The sequence below is a fragment of the Dromiciops gliroides genome, chromosome 4 (assembly GCF_019393635.1).
Source record: "Dromiciops gliroides isolate mDroGli1 chromosome 4, mDroGli1.pri, whole genome shotgun sequence".
In the NCBI taxonomy this organism is placed as follows: Eukaryota; Metazoa; Chordata; class Mammalia; order Microbiotheria; family Microbiotheriidae; genus Dromiciops; species Dromiciops gliroides.
In genome coordinates, this window is record NC_057864.1 from 401,949,996 (window position 1) to 401,969,017 (window position 19,022).

A 19,022-nucleotide genomic window follows, 5' to 3' on the forward strand; every position below is an offset into this window, starting at 1 on the left:
CCAATCTCTGTTATTTATACCTTCTAAAAGACTTCAAAGTTTGGGAGCACCTGCTAAATTCATTTTCCTGAGTCAAAGCCCCAATGGCCTCATCCTAGTTGCAGTTTTGGTCCCATCACACTGGAAAGTGGGGGAAACACAGATTGCTCTTTTTTACAAACTCTCTTTGGCTCTCTTGGCCTTTCTCTTTGCTCTCCCATTCCCACCACTTGTTTCCACCTCTCACTGAGAAAGATGATTACTCACAAAGACAATTCAAGCACAGAAATAGCCAACCTATTTGTAGCTTAAATGCTGGCAGTTTTATTTTTACAGTCTTGCTGTATTTTCCCTAAGTATAAATCATTATCTACCACAAATGAAACTCAAGTCCCATCTGTAACAGTTCCTGCCTAACTAGTGGTGCCAATTAGTCACAAAAACAATTGTCACCTTCTACTACCCACTCAAGAAGGGAGAAAAAAAGATTCTTTTCACCCAGAGTTTCCATTGCTCACTATTGGTCACTCTCTCCTCTTAACCAGGTTGCTACTCCAGCTTTCAGCTGGTCCTTTACTCTTTCACCCTCTGGCTAGGATCGTATTAACCAATCTCTGCTGCCAGTATGGACAGATTCTTCTGTTCTCTTAAGAGTTGGTAGAGCAAACTGGTAAGTCGCTCAGTTCTGTTGACTTAAATAATGATGTCATAGGTTCTCTTCCACTTGTAAGCTCTGCCTAGGGTTTCACAGCCCCAAGAGAAACAGAATGAATCTTTTATAAAATCTGGATGGTCCCTCATTCCCTGAAAAAAAAAATGCAAACTAAGAAAGCAGGGAAGTTCCTTCTGTCTATCTCATTACCCTTCTCTTTGTTCTTCACTGCCTTCAGTGTTTCTTCTCATTTATAACTGCCCCCCATCTCATCCCCAATTTGCCTATTATTTTTATCTTATCTTCATTGTCCTGTGTGTGTGTGTGTGTGTGTGTGTGTGTGTATGTGCGAGCGTGATATGTGTCTGTCTCATCCCTATCTGCATTCTGGATTCTCCCCTTTTGCCTTGTAGCTTGCCTTGTTATCTATGTTCAGTTTCCAGTCTTTCTCTGAGAAATTCCAAATGCTCCAGTGGACAGGACTCTCACTTACCTGGAGGAATAAGAATCAGGTAATGGAAGTGTGTTCCATGGGTCTGTGGGACTGACTTATCTAATTACAACTCTGTTACATAGGCATATTAGGAGCCATTTGGAGTTCCCCAATTTGGGATTGGGGTTGAGGGATTTTAGGGGCTGACTTTCCTTTTTTAATTTCCTTCTTTCTATAGAAAGAGCAGAAGAGCAGGTCCATGACAACTTTGATTTCCATTCTTTTGTGTGTATTTGGCCTTGATTATTATAGAAAACAAACTGAAGAAATGTGATTTCATAGCTGTTTGTTTACCACGGAATGTGGAGTTCTCTTCTGTCCTTTTTTATATCTGATACATTCGCTAGATCATGTGTTATTTCTTATGCTGTTGACTTTTGTCCACAGGCATTAGACTGCTTTAAAGATATAATCAGAAAAAGGAAAAGCCTACTATGACCTTTTTCCCCCCATTTATTATGGTTCTGGCCCTTCTTATAATTTGCTCAGTGACAAAAGTTCTCTGATATTCTGTCCATCACCCTCGGGGGATTTGGGTTGGGTCTAATCGCCATTAATTATATTGGCAAAGGGAAGGTAATGGGAAAGAGAGAAAAACTTACATGTAAGTTTTTCTGAAGAGATCTGAGTTCTGACTTTAGAGTTTGCTCGCAGGAAGAAGTTGGAGAATCAGGTAGATAGGAGAATGCTCAGAGCACCTGGAGAGAGCCTTCACTGTTTTCTCCAACCTCCTGGCTAACTCAGTAGTTTTTCTTGTATTTCTCCAATGGGGCACTTTGGTCTTATAGACTGAATTGTGCAAATGGTAGCCAGAAAAGGGAGAGAAAGCTATTTTTCTCCTGTCAGATTTTGCCCTTCCTGTTAAGATGATTTTAGGTCATTCTTCTCTTTGTCCTTCATACCATATGTGACTGATCCCCAGCTGGCCCTCACTGGGGTTCGAAGCAGGTCCATTTTCATATGTCACTCTTTCCTTCATGCCTACTGCAGTTCAGTGTGAAGATTTTCCCTCAGATGTGTCACTGAATGATGCCATTGGAAGCATAGCTTCTGTTGATAAGTGTGGGACCATCTGCTTGGCACATCACAAATATTTTCAGTCGTGGGAGAGCAGCCCTTTATTTCAGTAGAGAAAGGAGGCTCCAGCCACATTTCAAGGAGAGCCTGAGGTTGGAGATCCTCTGATTGAAGAGTGGGGGAGGAGGGGAAATCTGTACCCTCTGGATGGATGCCCCAGAATGCTGAAAAGGATCCTTCCCATGGGCATCCCTGGACCCTCCCATGAGGATAATATTAGTAAGTCTCTACTCCTATTTTAATTATTCAGGGTTTTTTTTCAAGCAGAGAAAGAAGAAAATATTACTCAGAGAACTGCTTCTGTCCTGGTCACTGTCTGTCATGTATTAGGTGTCTACTTGTTGGGTGTGTTGTCAATAAGCTCTCTCAGTTCTATGCTGTTATTTCAGAGTGCTTTGTCCTTCAGTGTTAGTTGTTTTCAGTCAGATGTTTTACATCTTCCCCAACCTTCCTTGAAAATTGCTGTTAGGCAACTTCTCCTTGACTCAGGTCAAGAGGTAAAGGTCTTAAGATCAAATCTTGGTTGGTGGAGTCTCAAGTTGTAAAAGTGGCTTTCTAAATAATTCCCTTCTGACCAGATGTTTGGACTGATAACAGGGTTGGGAGTTGGGAGAAGACTGTTGCTCCCTTTGCCTCCCCATCCCCCAGTGATATTACTAGGAAAATTTTTGACACGTTGACTTGAACAAAAATGCAGCAGCACATGTCAGGGAGATGGAAGAGTGCTGAGTTTGGACCGGATGGGTTTATGCACCTACGTGACCTTGGGCAACTTATTTTACCTTTAAAATGAGAGGATCAAACTAAATGGCCTCTGAGGTTTCTTCCAGCTCTTAATCCATGAGCCTATAACTGCTAGGCTCCCTTCCAGCCCTAAATGGATGATCAAAGAGAAGCAGAATTTATTTGGCTTCTCCCTTTCCTCTTGGATACAAGGCATCAGCACTAGCTTTGTGGTTTACAAAATCAGAAGAGCAATTTATTGGTGGCAAAGTTTCTGATGAAAGAAATTGCTCTCTAAGTATTAATCTTGAATGTGGACATCTTGGTGATACTGACTAGGCAAGGTATCTGGTGCTGATTTAAGTCATTGAATGTATATAGCATTGGAGTTATGAATAATTTGTATAGCAAGAAGGCTATAATGTGTCATTACAAATTTCATCTTCCAGTGACCTTTTGGGGGAAAGTGTTCTGCCTTCTCCATGTATGACAGGGGTTTGTATGTGTTGGGGGGCAGTCAGTGAAGAGAAGTAGGGTTAGTATATTATTTAATGTAAGTAAAACGTTCCTATCCTACCTAATCACATCATTTATGGAAATCCCATTTCTTGGTATCATTGAAGAAACATTGAGCTGAAAGTTAGAAGAACAGAATTTAATCATAGCTTTGTCACTTGCTCTGACTTTGATTATCTGAGACTCTATTTCCTCATCTAGAAAATGAATGGGTTGGGCTGGATGATCTTGTCTTTGATAATTAATAAGTGATAAACCCAACAGAGAGATTTGTCCTTTTGTGCTAGAAGATGTTAGCATTATAGGGTTAGCTCTAAGAACAGGATATAGGTTTCTGGACTGCCCCCTTGAACTCTGTTTTCATTGGTTTGTTGGAAAAGGATTCTGAGGCAGGGTGGGAATTTGAGGGGTCAATAACATGGTAGTATTGGAGGGGAGTTGTTAGCCTCTTCAGTATCCAGAAAAAACAAACAAACTGTAGAGACACTTTCACTTAAATTATTTTCACTAGTCTCCTGGCTTTCCCCTAATAGTTTCTCTTGACTGAAAAGTAAATATAGCCTACAGATCTACCCGGGCACAACCTGATCAAACTTCAGTGTTTAAATATTCATATATTCATGCCTAACTTTCCTGCATATTAAATAATTTTCATAGCCTGGCTATATCTATCTATTTACCTACCTACCTATCTATCTATCTAATATATACATATACATATACATACACATACACACATATGTGTATATATATATGTATAAATGGCTCATATATTGCTTAAGTGTTCTATAGTCTTTCTTCTTTAAAAGAATGCTGTTTTATTATTTTTATGACATTTTGTTGATTTTTAATAGCATAATCATTTCCTGATTCAGCTCCCCATTAAACTCTCCCTTGCAATAAAATGTTATTCCAGAGGCAGCTAGGTGGTGCAGTGGATAGAGCACCGCCCTGGAGTCAGGAATACCTGAGTTCAAATCCAGCCTCAGACACTTAACACTTACTAGCTGTGTGACCCTGGGCAAGTCACTTAACCCCAATTGCCTCACTAAAAAAAAAAAATGTTATTCCAAACCACCTGAAAAATACGATGATGTCTAACAGTTCATGCAGCATTCTGTTCCACCTCTCTCCCCAGACAAGAGAAGTGTGTTTCATCAGAATTGGACACTGCAATTAACCTGTGTTCTGCTGCCTTTTTGTGTTGTTTATATTTATATTATTGTAATCATTGTGCATATGATACTGATGACTCTGCTTACTTCTGTTCTGTATCAGTTCAAACAAGTCCTTCTATGTTTCTCTGCATTCCTCAGATTCATTTGTTTCTTAGAAAACAATACTATTACATTACAATCCTATATCTCAGTTTGGTTAGCTATTCCCTTATCATGGAATGCCTTTGTATTTTCTTAAAACTACCCTGAGAAATATGTCTTAAGTACTGTCTCCATGTTATTAGGGATGAAATGGGAAGGAAAGCCTAAGTTACTCAAATGAGGACATGTACTCCCTAGCCTGGGTAGAATTAGACCCTAAGTAGAATCAGACTTAATGCACAAAAAAACAATTGACTGTATATTATTTGAGGACCAAAAAGGTTCCCCTAGTCTAAAATCATCCCTTCCACCCAGGTGCCACATTGCTTCGAATTCCACCATTAGTATGAATAGTTTTTGTGTTAAGAAGTCCCCCCTCTTAAAAGCTTGGTGGTCTTGGTTCAAAATGCAGATATCCGAGGAGGAGCTCTTGGAGTTACTAACACCTTAGTGTGAATGAATTTATCCTCCTTGTTCAGAGGCACCAATGACTGCATGAAAGAGGGAGGGGAGTTGGCAGGAAGGAGCTAAGAAAGTTTTAGCATATCAATCGCCTGCTCTCCCCCCCAGCTCTCCACACTTCTAAGAGATTGTTTAAGCTCAGACTTGTTGGGAGGAGAAATGAAATGAGAGCCATTCTTGTTTTCTTGGGGCAGATGCTCCCTTTGAGTGTACTTGCCTAAAAGGATTGTTCTTGGTAAGCTGGCAAAGATACTGGGGTGGTTTGCCCTTTCCTTCTCCAGATCATTTTACAGATGAGGAAACTGAGGGAAATAGGCTTAAGTAACTAAGTGTCTGAGGCCAAATTTTAATTTAGGAAGATGTGTCTTCCTGACTCCAGGCCTAGCACTCTATCCACTGTACCATCTAGCTGCCCTGCAATGACTTATCCTGTGTACCAAATTCTTTTTTGGTCCGTATCACTTTTTCTGTACCTTGATTGGGAGCTTTTTGTAGCTGAGTTATACTGTTTCAGGCAGAAAAATGTATACTCCAGTTCCCTACATCTCTGCCAATCTCAAATACTTCAATCACAACCTAAATTCCCTAACCTCTTTAAATTAGATTTTCCATTCACCTCCAGTTCCTATAGAATGGGAATGGAATTTATAGTATACTTATTCAAACAAAATTCTACAGCAACAAAAACTGGAGTGCTTGTAAGAAAGGAGGGTTGTTATCGTGGGATTTAATCTGTAGTCTAGTCATTGGCCAAATCCCTGATTCACACATTAGAGAATTATTTTAATTAATAATTGTTCCTAAATTTATGCAAGTAGATTTTGTTTTTGTTTTTGTTTTTTTCATAGGTTCCTCCAGGGGCATTTTGATTGGGCCTACTGTCTGAATGTGGTTGACTGGTTCTTGAAGCAGACAGCATTGCCAAGGTTCATCATCAAATCACTCCTACTGAGTTATAATCTGATGTTTTTACAACAGGCAGTTCATCCTTTTAGTTTCCTGTCCCCTTTTCCAGTAGTGTCACTGGCCAGCGAAGCTGTCAATGCTGTCATGCTATGATGCTAGCCTGGGGTGGCCTTAATTAGTTCTTGTCCAAAGCTTGATGCACCGAGCTGTACTTATTAAGGCATGATGTAAATTGACAAAGAAGTCAGACACTGACTGGAGACTCAGGAATACTGAAGGATGCTTCATTTGTTCCTTGCTTTATCCCGATTCTTCTTCCTTTCCTTGATTTGGTTCAAGAAAGTTTGGAAAGAAGGATGAGGATGAGAATGAGGATGTAGCCTCTCCAGAAATGCTGTTAGCATCATGGGATATTAACCATTTCTTCAGTTCAGATCTGAGGCAATGGTATGTTGATAAATTTTTAACAATCCTCTCTCTGGGGGGAATATTCATATAAGATACACTTTTAAATTTAATGTGAATCAATAATATTTTCCGCATCACTTTATTAAATCTAGGCAATTAAAAACCCATTAAATCAAACCCTGATTTGTAGTGTTTGCCTATTTCTGAGATGTAAATGCTCACATTGAAAACTTAACAATCAGCTCTCACCTCTTCAAGCCAGATTAAGCACATCCCCAGTGGGGAAAGACAACACAAGAATTATCTGGGGGGCATTGCATCTGGAACCCGGGAGATTATAATCAGGTTGTGATCTGCTGTGATCATATCACATTGTCAGTACAGTGTTGGGTTTGAGGAAGGTCAGTGGGAAACTTGAAGGGTGTCTAGAGGAGTACAGCCAGAGTTTTTTAAAAGTCCTCAAACTCAAGCCAACAGAGTGTCGGTTGGAAAAAGGGTATGTTTATCCTTGAAGGTAAAAGACTTGATTATAGGGTGGAGGAGGGCATGGTGGGATAGCCTCTCATTTGAAGGGAAGAAGAATTAGATTTGTGCTATCTGGCCCCCGGGGAAAAGATCTAGAAGGAATGGGTAGATGTTATAGAGAGAGTACAGCCCAATATGAGTATTGTCTTACAAGAGAATGGGTGATCTTATTATTAATTACTTGGAGCTTGGTCAGACAGAAGATGCCAAAGCACTACATCTTGGGCCATTGACAGTCATTTTTACTTTTGTCCTGCCACTGGACTTTGACTCTGGAAGAGAGAATGAAGCTAATGATTTTGTGCGACTTTACTAAGTCATGTACAAGTCAAGACATCACTCCATGATTCCACTGGTCCTGTTTGAAAATGAAGGATGGAGGCAGCTAGGTGGCACAGTGGATAGAGCACTGGTCCTGGATTCAGGAGGACCTGAGTTCAAATCCAGCCTCAGACACAACACTTACTAGCTGTGTGACCCTGGGCAAGTCACTTAACTCTCATTGATTGCCCTGCCAAAAAAGAAAATGAAGGATACAACAATAGCATAGGCTCATTGTTAGAGATGAATGGACTGTGTGCAGGGTATTTAATTCAATTTGTACCTGAACAAGGGTTCACTCTACCACAAACCTTCTGAATGACCGTCAGCCTTTGCTCAAAGACCTTCCAGTAAAGAGGAAACCTTTTTTTTTTTTTTTAGCCAGGCAGGCCATTCTACTCTTGGAAAGCTTTAATTTTAGAAAGTTTTCCCTTACATTAAGCCTCTGTGTAAGCTTCCTCACTCTTGCTCCTAGTTCCACCTTCCAGGGACAAACAGAACAAATCTAATACCTCTTTTACATGCTAGCCCTCCAAATATATAAAAACATTGCATCACTTCTCAGTAACTCATTAGTTGTACAAGTGACTGGGCAGTTAAGTGGTACAGTGGGTAGAGTGTTGAATCTGAAGTCAAAAAGGCCTGAATCCAGCTCTTTTCTCAGACTCTTGATCTGTGAGCCTGGGCTTAACCTAGCTCATCCTCAGTTTTCTCATCTGTAAAATGGGGATAATTATAGCACCCACCTTCAAGGGTTGTAGTGAGGCTCAAATAAGATAACATGTGAAGTTCTTTGCAAATGTTAAAGTGATGATACACATACATAGACACCTGTATATATGATAGCTATAATAACAACAATGATTATTGATACCGTGTGATTTATGTAAGTCATGGCCTCCCTTGGTTTCCATTTCCATTTCTATAAAATGTAGCAATTAGACTAGATGACCTCTGATTTTCCTTTCAGCTCTAAATCTATAGTCTTTCAACTGAGATTCATATGGCATGATCTTGAAGCTCTTTCCTGTCCTGTCCTATATGGTTTTTTGGTGTCTTTCCTAAAAGACAGTGCCCAGAAGTGAAAACAGCGCTCTGGATGTGGTCTGACCAGGAGAAGAAGACAATGGAAGCAACCCCTCCCTCGTTCTGGACCTTTTGCCTCTTCGGGAGCAGCTTGAGATTGCATTAGCTCTTTTGGCTAACCCACGCCATTGTTGATGTATGTTGAGTTTATGCTCCCTAAACTCCTCCCCTGCCCATCCACAGCCATTTTTTTTCCCTGAGGAATTCTGTCTCACCATGCCTCCCCTATCTTGTAAGTGTGACATTGAGGTTTTTTTCTTTTTCTTTTTCCCCCTTTAGCCCATGGGATTCTGTAGGGATACCGTAGAGGATTCAGGGTACTTCAGGCAGAGTTTAGACTTTAGAGATCCTTTTTGGCTCTCAGACTGATTCTGTGACTTCCAGCTTGGGCCCAAATAATCTGCCAATGAGGGTAATGCCTTCCAATACCCAGAGTACCTTTGGCCTAGCTAGTAATAGAAAGTAGGTTACTTAAGAGGAAATCGGGAGTCCTGCTATCTCAGATTATATGAGTTAAAGGCTGGGGGCCAGCTAGGTGCTACAGTGGATAAAGCACTGGATTCAGGAAGACCTGAATTCAAATCCGGGCTCAGACACTTGACACTTAACTAGCTGTGTGACCTTGGGTAAGTCACTTAATCCCAATTGCCTCACCAAAAAAAAAAAAAAAAAAGAATGAGTTAAAGGCTGGAGTTTATTCGACTGTGGAATTGGGAAAGAAAAGTTAATGTGCTTAACTATGAGGTGAGATAGGTTGAGGCAAGGAAAGCAGAATGAGGAGAAAGGCTTGGTGTATTGGGATATACTGTTTTTTTAAGACTAGGTCTTGCTATTTCACTAGACCCTGAATTTCAGCTGCCACTCATATCCTGATTCCCACCCACCCCACATTATTTCCTGGAGGCTCACCACAGAGGACTTAATGTGGACACTCCATCACTCAGTCTCAGCCTCTCCTAGTAACACCTGAGAGCTCTGTCTGTGACCTACCCGGTGACCCTGTGTTAGAAAACTTCTCTTTTCAATTTTGCGAAGTAACTTCCTTAGGTCCCACCACAGAAGTTTGGGATAGTACTGAAAGTCAATAACATTTGCCTCTCTAGTAGGTAATTTATCTTTCCTTCACTTGCCCACCCCAACCTTAAAAGAAAACTCTCTAAAGAATCTCACATCAGCCACATATCTTTGTGTAGATTTAAGTACATAGGTTCCCTGTCCTAGAATGTATTTGCATTTCAAGTATTATCTCCAACTGTAAAAATAAAAACGTTCTCTTTTTCTCCCTATTAAAGCAGTTTCAGACATCAGAACAGATGAGAGAGATATGGGGGGGGGTTACTAGAAAAATCTTCCTTTGGTCCCTGAAATTAGCACAGTCTACCTTACCTATCCTTGGCCAGGCTCCATATTTGGGTGTTTAGGCCTGTGTGTAGGTGCTATATAAATTTGAGGGCCTGAAAATTCTGGAACTCAGAGGCTAAAAGAGTTTCTGAAATCAGTCTTAGACGCTTGACACTTACTAGCTGTGTGACCCTGGGCAAGTCACTTAACCCCTTTGCCCCTCCCCCCCAAAATGTTAATTATTGCATACTTTTTTTGGGGGGTGTGTGAGGTAATTGAGGTTAAGTGACTTGCCCAGGGTCACACAGCTAGTTACTGTTAAGTGTCTGAGGCTGGATTTGAACTCAGGTCCTCCTGACTTCAGGGCCAGTGCGCCACCTAGCTGCCACTATTGCATACATTTAAAGACCTTAAAAACAAAAACAAAACAAAATTGTGTTTGGATACACAAAATATTTAAAGAACTTATACTTAGGGTTTATATGAAAAAAATTAAAGATAAAGGATTTACAGAAATAGTATTTATCATTAAATGTTATACAATATTAACTAAATACAAGTTTCTTACTGAATAGTAAGGATAATCCAATAGTGCGGCATTGGGGATAGAGTGCTAGATTTGGAGTCAGTGATATATAGCTAGGTTTGAATATTGCCAGTAATACCAGCTGAGTTTGTTGTTGTTGTTCAGTTGTTTCAGTCCTGTCCAACTCTTCAAGACTCCATTTGGGGTTTTCTTGGCAAAGATACTGGAGAGGTTTGCCATTGCCTTCTCCAGCTCATTTTACAGAGGAGGAAGCTAAGGCAAAAGGGGTTAAGTGACTTGTCCAGGATCATACAGCTAATAAGTATCTGAGGCTGGATTTGAACTCAGGTCTTCCTGACTCTAGGCCTGGAGTCACTGTACCACCTAGCTGACTTGCCATGTGTTAATCACATTTCTCTAAATCTTAATTTTCTTACCTGTAAAATAAGAATAACATAGTAGTATGTATTTAGTATCTATTTATCATATATATTGTTCCTCTTCTAGAATGAAGGACAAACAACAACAACAATCATATATAGAATTATTATAATAGTTTGAAAGGTTATGGAACTCAAATAATATATGTAAAGAGGCAAACTAAAGCATTATCAAAATGTCAGTTATGGTTATAATAAGGATTATACTAACAACATTATGTTAAAAGAGGAAGAAGTAATTGCTTTAAGAAATTGGGCCTTAGGGGCAGCTAGGTGGCACAGTGGATAGAGCACTGGCCCTGGAGTCAGGAGGACCTGAGTTCAAATCCCACCTCAGACACAATGCTTACTAGCTGTGTTACTCTGGGCAAGTCACTTAACCCCAATTGCCTCACCAAAAAAAAAAGAAAAAGAAAAGAAAAGAAATTAGGCCTTAAGCATAGTTCAAGAGCTAATTTTATGAACAAAGGGGTCACACCTTTCCTAGTACTACCAGAGTAATAGTTTGTAAAAAATAGTTATTAAATATGATAAAATGTATGTGACGACTAATTAAATGCTAGACCATCTGGTCTATCATAAAGATAAAACAAAATACACAAGAAATGAATTACTTTGAGAATTGTGCCATGAGCTTGATCTGACTTTTTTTTTTTTTTTTTTTTTTTTTAGTGAGGCAATTGGGGTTAAGCGACTTGCCCAGGGCCACACAGCTGGTAAGTGTTAAGTGTCTGAGGTCGGATTTGAACTCAGGTACTCCTGACTCCAGGGCCGGTGCTTTATCCACTGCACCACCTAGCCGCCCCCTTGATCTGACAATTTTAAAGGGGTCTCGGTTTCCCTTGCCACCTCTAAAATTCAGAGCATCAGTACTCTAAGTTGTGCCATCTGCAGTTGTGCTTCTACCAGATTAACACTCAATCATACCATGTATCAAGAGAACTCAATGATTTCAATATTTTTTCTAACATGGGGTTGGAAACATTTTTCAATCCCATTCATATCCCTGGCCATTGCTCTGTGCCTCTTGAGAACATCCTAAAAATCTCAGTGAAACTTAAAGATGTATGGAATTGGGACAACATGCTTTTCATAATTGCCACAATGCTCCTGGTCTCTTTATCAATCAGCCTGGGACAAGAGAAGAGGAGTTAGGCAGAGCCTGCAGAGCTGGCAATCTCTGCGCTAGATCATAGAACCACGGATCTAGAGCCTAGAGAAAAGAACCTCTGAGACCACATAGCTCAACCCCTCCATTTTATAGACAAGGAAGTATTGCAACTATTGTGTCAGAGACAAATCTGAACTCAGACCCTCTGACTCCAGAGTTAATTCCGTTGTTTTATATTCCTGTCTTTATTATGTACTTCCTGTCAGCCACATAATCACTAATATCCATAGGTTTATATATTAAAACTACTGGTTCAACACAGTCTTACAGATAACCATTTCCTAAGATAAAGTACTGGTCATGACTCTCAAATGGCTGTGTTGCCAACCTTATACTACAGCATCACTTCCAAGCTAATTCTTTGTTAAATTTCTATCAGCAGTGTTTTTGTTTTGTTTTCTTGGATGTTTTCATCTATATGTCATGTATTTCTGAAAATATATTCTGCTTATACTTACCATATGTTGCCTAGGGAGTGGGTTTGAGTACAATAACCAGCTTGACTAGGTGCTTAAATTCATAAGGGATATTTCGGATCTTGTAAATTAAATGCTTTTAGCTGATTTTCTTTTCTGTATTTTTTTCTTGTAGCTTGATTCTCTTTAGTATGCTTACTTCCTTAAGTATTAATAAAATACCTTACATTTGGAAAAGAAAAACTATTTTACTGTGTACTCCCTCTAAATTGAGTATTACTTTTGGCTTATGTCAACTGAGTTCATCTCAGTTATAAAGGCAGGAGAAATGAGATATAGGAAGGTGAACCGACTTTTTTTTTTTAAATGTTGTATTAATATTTTTTTGTCTTTATATCAACTTCATTTCCAAATAGATCCCCTCTTCCATTATCCACAGCACCATCTCCTCTAACAAAGACTAAAAAGAGAAAAAATAATTGAAACATTTTCTGCAAAACTAACCTGCCTATCAATTGAGTCTAAGAATATATGTAATGTTTCACAGCCATAGTTCCCCTGCTCCATCCCTTCTCCAGTGAAGAGATGGAGGTGCATTTTCTTATCATTTCCTCCAGTCCAAGTTTTGCTATTATACCTAGCATTTAGCTCCTTCCTTCTTTCCTTTTTTCCTTCTTTCCTTCCTTCCTTTCTTCCTCCTTCCCTCCCTACCTCTCTCCCTTCCTTCCTTCTTTCTTTCTTTTCTTTTTCTTTCTTTCCATTTATATTGTTGTAGTCATTGCACACATTCTTTTGCTACTTCTATATAAATTCATATGAATCTTTCTGTGCTTTGTAGTCAGAAATTTTTTTCAAGCTTAACAGGAAGTTTTAACTAGGAACTGAAAATTTTCAACCTGGTGCGCTTTTTTTTTTTTTTTTTTTGAGCCTGGAACTCCCAGGCTGGAAGGACACTAGCCACTTATCCCCCTGCTGAGTAATATGGGTACTCAGGCCAATTTTGTTTCTGTCCTGGACTTCTTTGCCCTTTCTTAGGCAGCTTGGTTCTCCCCCACCCCCACCCCATCCCCCAAGAACTTGCCGTATTGTTGCCACACAGTGTGGACACCTGATCATTCTAGCCTATTGCAGATTGGAATTCCCAAGCTCAAGTGATCTACCAGTCTCAGCCTCCGCAGTAGCAGGGATTATAGGCGTGGGCCACCATGCTGGAAAGCCTGGTGCTTTAATTATGTCCCTTCTATCTCTGATTCATGTATATTTATATAGAATTAGAGAGATGATGGGGATCATGAAAGGTCACCAAATCAGCCTTCCCTATCACTGCCATTCTCAGAAAGAAATTGTATTGCCGGGGCAGCTAGGTGGCGCAGTGGATAGAGCACCGGCCCTGGAGTCAGGAGGACCTGAGTTCAAAGCCAGCCTCAGACACTTAACACTTATAGCTGTGTGACCTTGGGCAAGTCACTTAACCCCAATTGCCTCAGCAAAAAACAAACAAAACAAAAAAAAAAGAAAGAAATTGTATTGCCTCTCCTTAAAAAGGTTTATAGTATAGATGCTATGTAACTATTCATCTTGAATTTCTCTTTCCTGCTCAGACTCACTGATTGCATGGCATATTTTTGGACCTGTTCACAGAAAAGAAGCCCTGCTCTAAGACCTCTTCATGGATGAAGCAAACCTCACATCACTTGTCCCTGAAATACCAGGGAATGCTTCCAACAGGAACACTTCCACGGGAGATGTGGATCGGAAAATCCCAATTGTACACTGGGTCATTATGAGCATCTCCCCACTGGGCTTTGTTGAGAATGGAATTCTCCTGTGGTTTCTCTGTTTTCGGATGAGGAGAAACCCTTTCACAGTCTATATCACCCACCTGTCCATTGCTGACATCTCTCTGCTCTTTTGTATCTTTATTTTGTCAGTTGACTATGCTCTAGATTATGAGCTCTCTTCTGGGTATTATTACACCACTGTCACATTATCGGTGACCTTTCTGTTTGGCTACAACACTGGCCTCTACCTCCTGACAGCCATTAGTGTAGAGCGTTGTCTCTCAGTCCTGTACCCCATCTGGTACCGATGTCACCGCCCTAAACATCAGTCTGCTTGTGTCTGTGGCCTGCTCTGGGCTCTTTCGTGCTTGGTGACCACCATGGAGCACGTCATGTGCATAGACATTGGAAGAAAGGGACACTCCCAGAGTGACTGCAGGGCAGTGATTATTTTCATCTCTATCCTGAGCTTCCTTGTGTTCACGCCTCTCATGGTGGTATCTAGCGTGATCCTGGTGGTGAAGATACGAAGGAATAGCTGGACTTCTCATTCATCCAAGCTCTACCTTGTCATCATGGTCACCATCATTGTATTCCTCATTTTTGCCATGCCCATGAGACTTCTTTACCTGTTGTATTATGAATACTGGCCGACATTTGGGAACATGCACCACATTTCCCTTCTCTTTTCTACCATCAACAGCAGTGCAAACCCTTTCATTTACTTCTTTGTGGGCAGCAGTAAGAAGAAACCATTCAAGGAATCTTTAAAGGTAGTCCTGAACAGGGCTTTCAAAGATGAGATGCAACTCAGACGCCAGGAAGACAACCCCAACGCTGTCGCTGTTGAGACTGTGGTCTGAAGCTCAGGGATTTCATGGGCATTTATGCTGTTCGAAACTACTGACGGGGAGTCCGACATTTCCTAGACAATCCCTGGAATGTACTTTTAGCCCATTCTAAGTATGGTATAGCAGGCATGCTTACCATACACAGGTATATGCCTGGATTGTACCCTTGACACATGGCTTCTGGAACTGCCTACACCTATGTCATGCCTCTACTAACTTTGTACCCATCACAACACCTTTTTCTCTTCCCTCTAAGGTTTTGTGACAACATTACCCCAAGGAACTATGAAAAAGACTTTCAGGTGAAAGATTTACAAATATTTCCAGAAAAATAACACAAGATTTGTTGGAACTTGGATTCTTTTAAAATAGTTTCATCATGTACAGATTCTTTATTGTTTTAAAGGTTTTATCTAAAATACATTTTTTTCCTCATAGCACTTAAATGCAATGGAGAAAAATATCTCTATTGAAATCATGTGCAGCTTCTGCAGCCTTGAACTGGTAACTCCTAATATGTTAGGCAATAATCTTAGGGCAGCATGATGTAATAGATTAATGGATGGCCTTCAGGTTGAGAAAGCCTGGGTTTAAGTCCTATCCCTGATATATTCTAGTTGTATGAACATGGACAAATCAACTTAACCTCTCAGTGTCCCAGGCAATCGTCTAAGACTATAAGTTACAAATGAGTTGTTGATCTGTGCCGATGGAAGGACTTTCCACACTGGGAGTTTTCCACAATGATAAGATTGGGGGGATATTTGGGGTGTGTACCCCCCAAATTACTTTAGGAGGAGGAAGAAGACAGAATCTTACGGCTTTCTTTGGAAGAAATCTTGATGTAAAGAATTGTCTATATTTTTGAGTCCTTTGTATTGTATATAAACACTGATGAGCAGAACTGGATCCATCCATCTGTGGTGGTGAATCAACTTCTGGTGTCTTGCCCCTGTGAAATGGCTTTTTATTTGTTGAAATAGACTTTTCTCTCAAAGCCAGTTTCCCTTGAGCTCTACCTCTCCATTTAGGACATTTCCTTGCTGTCTCTTCTGGAAGAAGTCATGTGGTAGGGGAGGGTACATGCAAAAGTCATGGGAAAATGATGTTGGTTGGTCAGAAAATAGGATACTTTTCTCAAGATGAGTCTCTGCACAACTTCTCCAGCATTGTTGCCCACTCCCCACTCTTCTGCACCATTCATCTGCAAGGATATAGGACCACTTCAGGACTGTCTGCACTATCTTGAACTGCACGTCCTTGTTATTAGTTGTAATGTGTGAAATGTGCTAATTTTGAGACTCCATACTATGTTAACTTGCCTTCTGTCCCCTTTCCAAGAGCCTCCAAGAGATAGAGGATGTGAAGTGGCTCTTTGGTAGAGTAAAATATCTAAATTCCCAAATGAGACCTTTTAATATTTATTTTAATTGCATGTGCCTAAAAGAATTGGAGAAGCAATGATTAAGGGGCCTTTTATTATGGTCTATCTTCTCCAAGAAAACATCCCTTTCATTTCTCCAAGAAAACAAGGTTGGTTCTTTCCAGCAGGGCAGCCTCACTGGGGTAAGCCAGAATCTCTCCTGCAGTGCCTAGCCTCATCCCAACTGCCAACAAAGTTCAGATCCAAGGCTCTTAACAGTGAGTGACAACATCTGATTCACAGAAAAGGCAGCTTGATTCCTAGAGCCCAGATGGGGCGTGCGGTGGTGACATTTAGAATGGACTTGTTTTTGAGGGAAAACATGGCATCTTCACAGAAAAAGTGCAGAATAAATAATGGAGAACTGGGGAACTGTTTTCTCACTCCCACCAAATCATAGAAGACAGCATTAGCTTCAAAGCAGAATGGTTCAAAGCTATCTTTTCTAAAAGGGGTTTTGGGGCTTCTTGAAATATTTTTAACCAAGGGAAATTTGGAAATGTTAGGCCTACACTTAATTCTGTTCTTCAAATAAGGCAAAGTTGAATGTAATTGTGAACAGAAATATCTTTATAACTATTTTGACAGTACTGCTATAAAGAACTGGAATCCAAATTTCAGAATAATCCTTCAGTATTGAGAAATCAATTTATTTTCCTTCTTTCTCATATCTCCTTTTATCCCATCCTAGAGTGTGCTGGTAAATACTTTAGCTATAGCACAGGGTGTGTGTGTGTGATATGTACACAGGACACTCGTTTCAGTTTAATATGTTTTATTAAGATTTTCTCCATTACTTTCTTTTCTTTTCTTTCTTTCCTTCTTTCTTTCTTTCTTTCTTTCTTTCTTTCTTTCTTTCTTTCTTTCTTTCTTTCTTTCTTTCTTTCTTTCTTTCTTTCTTTCTTTCTTTCTTTCTTTCTTTCTTCCTTCCTTCCTTCCTTTCTTTCTTTTTTTTGGTGAGGCAATTGGGGTTAAGTGACAGGGTCACACAGCTAGTAAGTGTAATAAGAGGTCTCTCTCTCTCTCTTTTTTTTTTTTTGGTGGGGCATTGAGGGCAAAGTGACTTGACCAGGGTCATACAGCTAGTAAGTGTCAAATGTCTGAGGCCAGATTTGAATTCAGGTCCTCCTGAATACAGGGCCCATGCTTTATCCACTGCGCTACCTAGCTGCTCCCCATTACTTTCTTAAGTCTAGAAAAATCAACAAAATAATAAATTAAGCCCTGATTTATTTCTTGATTTCTGGGGTATAAATACACTGAAAATTTAACCATAAGTTCTCAAGCCTTTCCAGCTGTCTCCAACATATCCCAACTCCCATCCCACTTCACCCACTGCCTTCCAAGTTAAAAAAAAAAAGTGAAATGCAAGCTGAAAACGACAATAGGTAATATGCCAGGAAACTAAGACAAAGTAGGTGAAGAACCAGTAAGGAATTATAACAAAAGTTCCCAGGTGGAAGAAGGCCTACTATGTCTGCAATCATTAGGGTACACAGACTGAAGTCATTGTCAGCACTTGTCTCCCTTGCTAGAAGGTGAGCTCTTTGTGAGTAGGGGATGTTGTTTTCTTTGTATATCTATCCCAAGCACCTAGCCCAGTACCTGGCCCAGAACTGGTATTTAATAAATGCTTGTTGAGTGGTTGACGGTTTTTGCAAAGTTATGGTTCTTTCTGAAATTTGCTGAGGCCTGGGGTGGACCCTAGAATTTGGAGAGGGTCTTCTCTCAAGAAAGGAAGGTAGCTCCAAGGTCGTGTAAAGTGTGTCATGGTGAAAATAGGCGATGTCTGAGGTATTTGGAAGAGGGAAAGAACACTTCTAGCTAAAGCCACTCAGGGTAGTTCACTGGAAGAAGTGCTATTGGAGCAAAGGTTTGAAGGATAAAATTTTCCTTCAATGGGTAGAGATGGAAGCAAGGGTATTCCGAGCACAGAAAATGGCACGATCAGACACACAAAGATGAATGAAGGCTCAAGGCCTATTTGGGGAACTGCACGTGGCTCAATTAGTCAGGAGCATGGGGAGGGAGTATGGGTGAGTCATGGGAGGTAATGTTGGAGAAATGCATTGGGATCAGGTTAAGGAGGAACTTGGCTGTCAGCATTTGGATTTGATTCTGTAGGCAATGGGGAGTCATTGAAGGTTTTTGAGCAGGAAGATACCGTGATCAGAGTAGTATTTAAAACAGAATAATCTGGTGGTAACATGCAGGGTAGGTTGAAGAGGGGGGTGGCTGGAAGCAAATATTCCACCCACTCACACTCTGATATCCTGGCTCTGGGTCCATTTATGTTCTTATCTTGGGTGTTCTCTGTTCCTAGAAGAAGCTACTGGAGTTCAGAATGTTTCCTCCCCTTCCCTTCCCCCTTCCCTCCCCTCTCCCTTTACCTTTTCCTTCCCTGTTCCCTCCCCTCCCTTTGCTTCCCTTTCCTTCTCACCCCATCCTTTCCCCAGAGCTTACCAGATGTCTATGCTTAAATATCATGACAATACCTCAGTCTCAACATCTATAAAATCGAACTCATTTTCCTCCCTAATTTTCCTCTCCCCCTATTTTCTCTATTTCTGTTAATGGAGCAAGGAATCCTGGACTCCTAACCTCGA

General features: G+C 40.4%; 2 protein-coding genes across 15 annotated transcripts in view; both read left to right on the forward strand.

Moving 5' to 3' along the window:
- The first annotated feature begins 520 nt into the window (after positions 1-520).
- Positions 521-17,198, forward strand: LOC122754172 (proto-oncogene Mas). Of its 14 annotated transcripts, none has more exons than XM_044002321.1 (4): positions 544-649; positions 6,070-6,574; positions 8,450-8,699; positions 13,963-17,198. In XM_044002321.1, exon 4 carries the CDS (start codon positions 14,031-14,033, stop codon positions 15,003-15,005), a length of 975 nt encoding a protein of 324 aa, XP_043858256.1. In that variant the 5' UTR covers positions 544-649; positions 6,070-6,574; positions 8,450-8,699; positions 13,963-14,030; the 3' UTR covers positions 15,006-17,198. The 14 variants fall into 14 exon arrangements, with proteins under 14 accessions (XP_043858262.1, XP_043858256.1, XP_043858260.1 ...); XM_044002322.1 differs by lacking the exon at positions 544-649 and adding an exon at positions 1,014-1,143; XM_044002314.1 differs by lacking the exon at positions 544-649 and adding an exon at positions 2,289-2,420.
- IGF2R (insulin like growth factor 2 receptor) overlaps positions 2,304-19,022 on the forward strand; it is a 253,665-nt gene continuing 236,946 nt past the window's right edge. Inside the window, exon 1 of the mRNA XM_044002313.1 lies at positions 2,304-2,420. The gene's annotated coding sequence lies outside the window, so the exon portion shown is untranslated. The remainder of the gene's footprint in view (positions 2,421-19,022) is intronic.

What these genes read in the sequence shown, in the direction of transcription:
- LOC122754172 (XM_044002327.1), top strand. Translation starts at nt 14,031, where the DNA reads ATGGATGAAGCAAACCTCACATCACTTGTCCCTGAAATACCAGGGAAT.